The sequence below is a fragment of the Antrostomus carolinensis genome, unplaced genomic scaffold, assembly GCF_000700745.2.
Source record: "Antrostomus carolinensis isolate BGI_N321 unplaced genomic scaffold, ASM70074v2 scaffold10340, whole genome shotgun sequence".
Lineage (NCBI taxonomy): Eukaryota > Metazoa > Chordata > Aves > Caprimulgiformes > Caprimulgidae > Antrostomus > Antrostomus carolinensis.
Genome location: NW_010290539.1, coordinates 551 through 7,756, shown reverse-complemented (window position 1 = coordinate 7,756; position 7,206 = coordinate 551). Strand labels below are relative to the sequence as shown.

The window sequence follows — 7,206 nt, the reverse complement described above, 5'->3', positions numbered from 1 at the left end:
CATGCTGGCGAGTGCCACTCCGCATCAGGATGTAGCGGTTCTTCAGCTTCTCAGCTGCCGCTGCTGACAGCCGAGGGCCACACTTCCTGCAAGGGGAGACAAAAGCTAGAGACACTGTCACTGGGAAAGGTCCCCCAGGCAGGGGGTCCTCAGCCACCCCTTGCTTCCTTGGGCCATGCTGCAGCACGGCTGCAAGCTGCTCTCGCTTCCCTTTTTTCAAGGCAGAAGTTAAAAAAAGGTCACCTAGATAGAGTGCTTGCAAATATCAGCTGTGCTGTTCGCTTCTCACCACTGCCTCCCACCATGCAGCCCAGGAACTGCCAAAGTCATGCCTCACTCACGTCCGACAGAAGGAGATGAGCTTCTTCAGCTTGTTCAGCTCGATCTCGCCCTCCACAGCCTCAGTCTGTGTCAAGGCACTCACGTGTAAGGACATCACATGCTTGGCCAGTGTCTAGTAGAACAGGGAGCAGTCAGGCATTTGGAAACCCCACTGTCTCCCTCCCTCTACCAAGAAATGGGGCACCACGAGTCCCAGCTGCACCCAAGCACCCCAGCCCACCATGTCTCGCTCCACGTTGTGCTCATCCTTGACAATGAAGATCATGTCAAATCGGGACAGGATAGTGGGCATAAAATCAATGTTCTCCTCGCCCTTGGTCTCGTCCCAGCGCCCGAAGACAGAGTTGGCAGCTGCCAGCACTGAGCAGCGGGAGTTCAGTGTGGTTGTGATTCCTGCCTGTGGCGGGAAGGAGAAATAGACGGGGTCAAGACCAAGTCCATGTCACAGCAGGGCTAGAAGGCCATTACCTCATAGTTAAAGATCCAAAGCAGTTTGCTTTTAACTAGAATCCTTTAAGTAGCACCCAATTGCTCTGTAATGGTTCCACACTGCAGAGGGACCAGCACAGGAGCTACATGGGGCTGGACCCACATGTCCTTCTGGAGGAGGACTGGCTTCATCTGAGACTTGAGCACTGAGTAACTTAATTTAAAAGCTCCCATCAAGGGCAAGGACACACAAGACTATCACCAAGTTTGCAACCCAAGACAGAAACTGGGCAGCTGGGGATGAGGATGTCAGGCAGTTTCTGTGGATCTTCTGAGGGTGTGGAGAGCAGTGGGAAGGAAGAAAAAGAAGTGACACGAGGCTGTGACACAAGGATATCAGCAGAACTACTACATCTAGAGAAGCAGAGGACAGGCAGAGCAGAGGAAGCTCGTTTCAGTGCTGCTGAAGTTCAGGCTGTCTGAGAGAAGATGATGCAAAGCCTAGAGGCAGGGCTGACCAGCCTCAGATCAGAGAAATCATTAACCATCAAAACCACTTCCTGGACAAGCCACTCTAAAAAGAGAAATTCTGGCAAAAGACACGTGACTGATGGTTGCTGGGCTCTCAAGGAAACCCGGTGGCAAGTCAAGCTCCTGCCTTGGGGCAACATGCATTCACACCTCACCTTAGCAATGGAGATGGTCTGCTGCTCCATGGCCTCGTGGATGGCCACGCGGTCATCCTCCCGCATCTTCTCATCCAAGGTGGAAGAAATGAGGTGGAGTGGGAAAAAAAAAAAAAAAAAGTCATTATCAGTCACCACTGCCGGACCTCAGCGACACACCCCCTGATGCTGACCTCCAAGGACTTCTGCTCAAGAGTACAGCATGTAACCAGAATTTCCCTGCAGCCCCATCCCCTGACCTTCCCCGAAAGAAAGCGAGGCAGTTTCAGAAGAATCTCCCTTTCTCCTGGGCTCTCTTCCCCGCTCCCCCGCGGGTACCTTATCGAACTCATCGATGCACACCACTCCCCCGTCCGCCAGCACCATGGCTCCTCCCTCCATGAAGAAGCTCCTGGAGGAAGGGTCGCGGATCACCGAGGCCGTCAAGCCAGCAGCACTGCTGCCTTTTCCCGAGGTGTACACCTAGCAGCGTGCAGGACAAGGAAGGGGACAGCACATCAGCCACTGTGGGACCCAGGAGCCCACTGCTCCAGCCGGAGGGCAAAGCACCCTCAGCACTGCAAAATCCAGAGCTGCTGGAGGAAACACAAACCCAGACCCTCCAGGAAAACCTCTCAGAACATGCCAAAAGCAGACCTGCTGGGTAAAAAGCAAGACTACTGCATAGTCCTGGGCCTTGGACTAAGCCGCTGTGACGCACCAGAAGGCTTGCAGACATGCAAATACAGGTATTAAGTACAGAACAGGGAGTGATTCATTGTTCAGTGGGCTGCTGCATTAGCTTTGTTTTCCCCCTCCAGGGAAGAACACCGTCAGAGGCTGAGTTTAATGGAGACTACAAGAAATCACAGCTGAAAATATCATTTCATGCCTGGCTCAGCCTGGAGGTCCGTGCCTGAGACACAGTCAGCTTCATCTGGCCTGAGCAACCAATCTCTTCACTGATTGAATCTCAACAATAAATAACAGCACCACTCACGTCTTTGGATGTCTGCAAATAGCCCAGCTCATATCATAATGGAAAGGTACCATCTGCTTCCCCTTCCCTCCCTTGTTCCCTGTCCTATGCCCCATCTCTTCCAGGCTAGCACCAGAAATGAGAGTTCGCACTTCTGGCAACCAGTAGAACTGCGGATGCAGAGGCAGATATCTGCTGTGACCACGGTCTGGTCTTGGGTGCTATGCAAGGAGCAGAAGGAAGAAACAAGCCACAGTACAAGCAGACACCTCAAACCACCTACCCCAATGGGTGAACACTTCTCGACAAATTTCAGCAGCTGGGATTTGGCTGTGCCAGGGTCACCCAGCATCAGTAAGTTGATGTCGCCTCTGCGGGTCAGTCCATCTGGAAGCCTGGAGCCACAGGGTGGGAAAAGAGAGGGAGGAATGATGGTGAGCTTGCCTTTTGATAACCAAGCATTGCTGACAAGTGGCAGGTGGTTGGTAGCACCACCAGAAGACTGTAAGAAGGCTTTGTACTGTGAATGACACCCTCTCCACCCCTTTGTACTGTGAATGACACCCTCTCTCCACCCCTTTGTACTGTGGATGACACCCTCTCTCCACCAGGTTGGCTTTTCCTCACCTCTTGCGAGAGCCTCCAAATAAGAGGCAGGCAATGGCCTTCTTGATGTCAGTGCTGCCGTAGATGGAGGGTGCGATGCTCTTGGCAATAGTCTCATAGATGTTGGGCATGGCAGCAAGGCGACGAAGTTCCTCCTCTTCTTGAGGGGTCACTGAGCCAGCAAAGCTGTGTCCTGTACAGGGAAGAGAAGAATGAAGCAACAGCAAACAAATAGGTGTTTTTAGGTAAACGACACTATTCCTCCTACACCCACTAGCACCAAAATCCCTTCCTGAAGATCATGGCAAGTGCCACCAGGTGGGAAGGTGTAGAGGGCAGCTGTTTGCTATCCCAGCGAGGCAGGCAGGAAAAAACAAGGATCTTGGGCAGAGCAGCTCTGGAAGAACCAGAGGGAGAATTACAGTCAAGACCATGTTTTAAATACATAGCTCAATTTTAACCATCAACTTCAGCCCAGACCCTCAAGGATGGATTAGCAGATTCCCACTAAGATCAATAAGATAAAAGCACTTAAATACCCTGGAGGACTCAGGCTGAAGCCTCCTCATTTAATACCTCTGAAAAGAGTCACACAGGACACCTGAGCACAGATCACCGGGGGCAAGCCAAAGCCCTGGACTGGCTTGAACCTTCTGCTATATAAACAGCAGAGAAGGATTCAGGCTGTTATTTCATACAGTCCTTTTGAGGGACTGCCTTGTTAAGGGAGGGGACTCTCCAAACACCAGGGTATCAACACAGACCAGACAGGCACCAAGAGCAGCCCTCACCTGAGCCCTCCACGTCCACCTGGATGCCCACCACACGGATATAAGCACTTCGGATGCCCACACCCACATTGTCACGGCTTCTGTTCTTGCTCTGGGCAGACTTCTTGATGGAATAGATGCCCATTATAGTGACTCTGTTCCCTGGGACAACTTTGTCACACAGGTACCTAAGAGGAGGAAGGGGAAAGCAAAGGATGGTAGCAGGGGAAAGGATGGCACCAGCAACACCAGCTAGCCCTGCGGGGTGTGGGGGAGGGAGACCACACTGGTACCTGTCGCAGTACAGTTGCAAGTGCCGGGGCATCTCCCCATGGGGCACAGCATCTGGGGACTCCTGCAGCTTCAGCACCTGGAAGTCCACGCACTTGCACTTATCCGGCATGATGAAATAGGGGTCCAGCGGGCACTTTGGGCGGCCAGCTTGTTCTCTGTGCAGAGAGATCAATCAGGGAAGAAGGCTGCTGGCTCTGAGGAGCCGCCCCGGGGAAAGCCCTGTAGAGGGGACAGTGGTGACAGAGCCCAGAGCAGCTGGCCCTCCAAGTGGTACTCAGCAGGTGAGAACAGCAGTCACACAGGGCCGAACCAAAGGCTCACCAAGCCCTATGTCTTCTCTTCAACAGCTGCCAAAACAGCCATGAGAACAAGCCAAAGACAGGGTGATACTTGCCTGAATACTCATCCTGCCTCCTCCCTCTTCCCTGCTAGCTAAAAGCAGGGAGGAAGGTAATTCATTAATTACACAGAAGATAACAGTATAGACTCAGTGACATGGCAGGGCATTTTTCTTTATAACCTCACGTACGAAGCAAATGTTAAGTGGTTTCTGGTGAGAAAGCAATTAGTGATGTGACAAGGCTGCCATCAACCTCCCAGTCTCTCGAGATGTGCCTGCCTTGCTAGACCACGAGCTCTCCGAGACAAGGAGCACCTCCACGTCTGCTGCCATCTCAATACATCACTACTGATGCCTGGCTCCATGCAGGCAGGGACAGGGCTTTCGGGGAGGGTAACAAAGACTGCAGATGCACTTGTGCAGTCAAGGATCAGGAGAGAGGCACTGCACAGACCATGTGGAAGAATGATCCCTTTCCCAAAGGCCTCTCAAGCTGTGTGAGAGATAAGTCGCAGAAAATAAACACTGTCAGGCATGAGCTCAAAGACACAACCCACCATGATTGGGGGGCGTGGGGGGTGCGAGAGCTGCCACAGCGGCAACCTAATGCTCACAGTTTGTGTGGGCATCAAGAGCTGTAAAGCAGGAGTTGAAGGTTAGCAGTACCTCCCTACAGAGGGTAACACAAAACAGTCCCTGGGGAGAGGAAACACAGAAGCAAGAAGTTTGTTTGAAAAAGATAAGAGCTTAATAGGAAGTTAGGAGAGCAGCTTAATGCAGTATTATGGGACAGCTGGAGGCAGGAACAAACCTTTAGGTACAACAGGCAAAATGCCCTACAGACAAAGAGAACTCCCTGGATATGGCTGCTGAACGCTGCTTGCAGCACTGGTCATGCAGCATCACAACCAGTGTGACTGCAGATGGATGGAGCTGAAACCTGCCAGCCACGGGTACATGCAGGCACAAGAACAACACAAAGGGAAGAGGCAGAGAGCAGCGCAGATGCTTCTGCCTTGTGCAACAGGGAGCTGACCCCATGCAGTGCACATGGGATGGAGGGGGGACAGAAGGAGGGGACACAGCTTTTTTTTCCCCCACCAGCCTGCTGCATGCATCCCCATGTCAGCCCTTACGTGTTGCATTTCCTGGGGAGAGCGTAACCCTCCAGGCCTGGGCGCACCGCAATGTTGCTGATGGTGTTACGGCAGCTGCGGCACTGGATGGCTATTTTGGTGGCTTTGGCTCTCACAGGGGTTGCTGCAATTACAATCCCAGGGATCTTCACAAGGTGGGACATCTGGTCAGACTGAAAAGGAAAAGGTGAAGGGAAGGTGAGAAGTCATCACTGGGGGATGGATGGGAAACTAAAGACATTAAAGAAACACAGTTTTTTCTTAGCTGCATTTCCCACATTCATGGGACTAAGGTACCAGAACACAAAAAGCCTGTGCTTCTGGCCAATGTCATTCTCTTGCTCTAGAGTAACAGGGGAAGGGTGCATGACTTAAGCCACGCTGACTTCAGAACAAAAGAGAAAAGGACAGAACACTCCATGCAGAACATCACTAGTAGCAATAACGGGCCCCCGGCAGCAATCAGTAATAACAGTCCTTTGCAGTCAGATTTAAGCTGCAGAATATCCCTGCTTGCAAATTAGTCTAGAACCCATGTCCTGAACTATGGATCAAGTACCAAAAACTTCCCTGCTTCACACTCACACAGGAGCAAGCTCTGCCACCCACTGCTCAGCACAGCGGTGGATTCACCTCACCTTCAGGCTGCGGATGTTGGCTGCATTGGCATCTGATCTCAACATGACCTGAATGTCTTGGAGAGTTTCCTCCCCTGAAGGACGAGGACGGGTGACTTCATCTGCGACTTCTTTTGCTGCTTCTTCCAACTACAAAGGGAACAACTAAGCTATTATGGCTATATTACACTGTATTGTCAGGGCTCCTCTCACAGTGTGAACACACCAGGTTGCCAACCTTCTCCATCCTTACCAGCTGCAGGTGCTCCGCTGGTTGCTTGTACAGATAGTCAGCAAGATCTTCATCAAAGCTGGCCAAGTCTTCCATCTCCACCTCTACCCAGTACTGACCCAGGTTATAGTGCCGTTTAAGCTCATCCCTGGAAGGCAGTAAGCAGTAAAGGTTTGCAGGCAGAAAGCAGCAGTCACCCACAGCAATCTTATGACAAGCAGGGAGCAGAGAAGGCAGATTCTGCAGGGAGTCCTTGGTTTGGAAAGCAAGTGGGGAAAAATCAAGAGAGTGCCAAGACAAGCCTAGGGGACCTGGACAAATCTCTTTACCTAAGACCACTCTGAAGCGTGACATAAGACCAGTCTGAAATGTGACATAAGACCAGGGACACCAGTGCTTGCAGTGGCAATGTAAAGTATAGCACTAATTGTTTACTAGAGTTACAAAACCAGATAGGCAATTAGAAAACTTCTGCACAGGATAATACTTATTATACCTAAAATATGATTTAAAAAAGGAAGTAATAGCATAGCACGTAGTAACATTATAACATGATGGTCAGCCCCTGGAACAGGTTGCCCAAGGAAGTTGTGGCTGCCCCCTCCCTGGGAGTGTTCAAAGCCAGGCTGGATGAGGCTTTGAGCAACCTGATCTAGTGGGGGGTGTCCCTGCTCATGGCAGGGGGGTTGGAACTAGATCTTTTAGGTCCCTTCCAACCCAAACCATTCTGTGATTCTATGATTCTATGAATGTTCTCTTTAAAAAAGCCTAAGTGGATGAAATTCAGAGAGGAAAG

At 51.3% G+C, this 7,206-nt stretch overlaps 1 protein-coding gene across 1 annotated transcript in view; it reads right to left on the bottom strand.

The window, feature by feature from the left end:
• Window positions 1-4: 4 nt before the first annotated feature.
• Window positions 5-7,206, bottom strand: part of MCM5 (minichromosome maintenance complex component 5) — a gene marked incomplete at both ends in the record, with an annotated part of 7,748 nt that continues 546 nt past the window's right edge. The window contains 12 exons of the mRNA XM_010173561.1: window positions 5-86; window positions 342-454; window positions 563-739; window positions 1,458-1,523; window positions 1,776-1,919; window positions 2,699-2,810; window positions 3,043-3,214; window positions 3,813-3,979; window positions 4,085-4,240; window positions 5,562-5,734; window positions 6,200-6,328; window positions 6,432-6,558. Of these exons, the coding sequence (XP_010171863.1) occupies window positions 5-86; window positions 342-454; window positions 563-739; window positions 1,458-1,523; window positions 1,776-1,919; window positions 2,699-2,810; window positions 3,043-3,214; window positions 3,813-3,979; window positions 4,085-4,240; window positions 5,562-5,734; window positions 6,200-6,328; window positions 6,432-6,558 (1,618 nt within the window). The remainder of the gene's footprint in view (window positions 87-341; window positions 455-562; window positions 740-1,457; window positions 1,524-1,775; window positions 1,920-2,698; window positions 2,811-3,042; window positions 3,215-3,812; window positions 3,980-4,084; window positions 4,241-5,561; window positions 5,735-6,199; window positions 6,329-6,431; window positions 6,559-7,206) is intronic.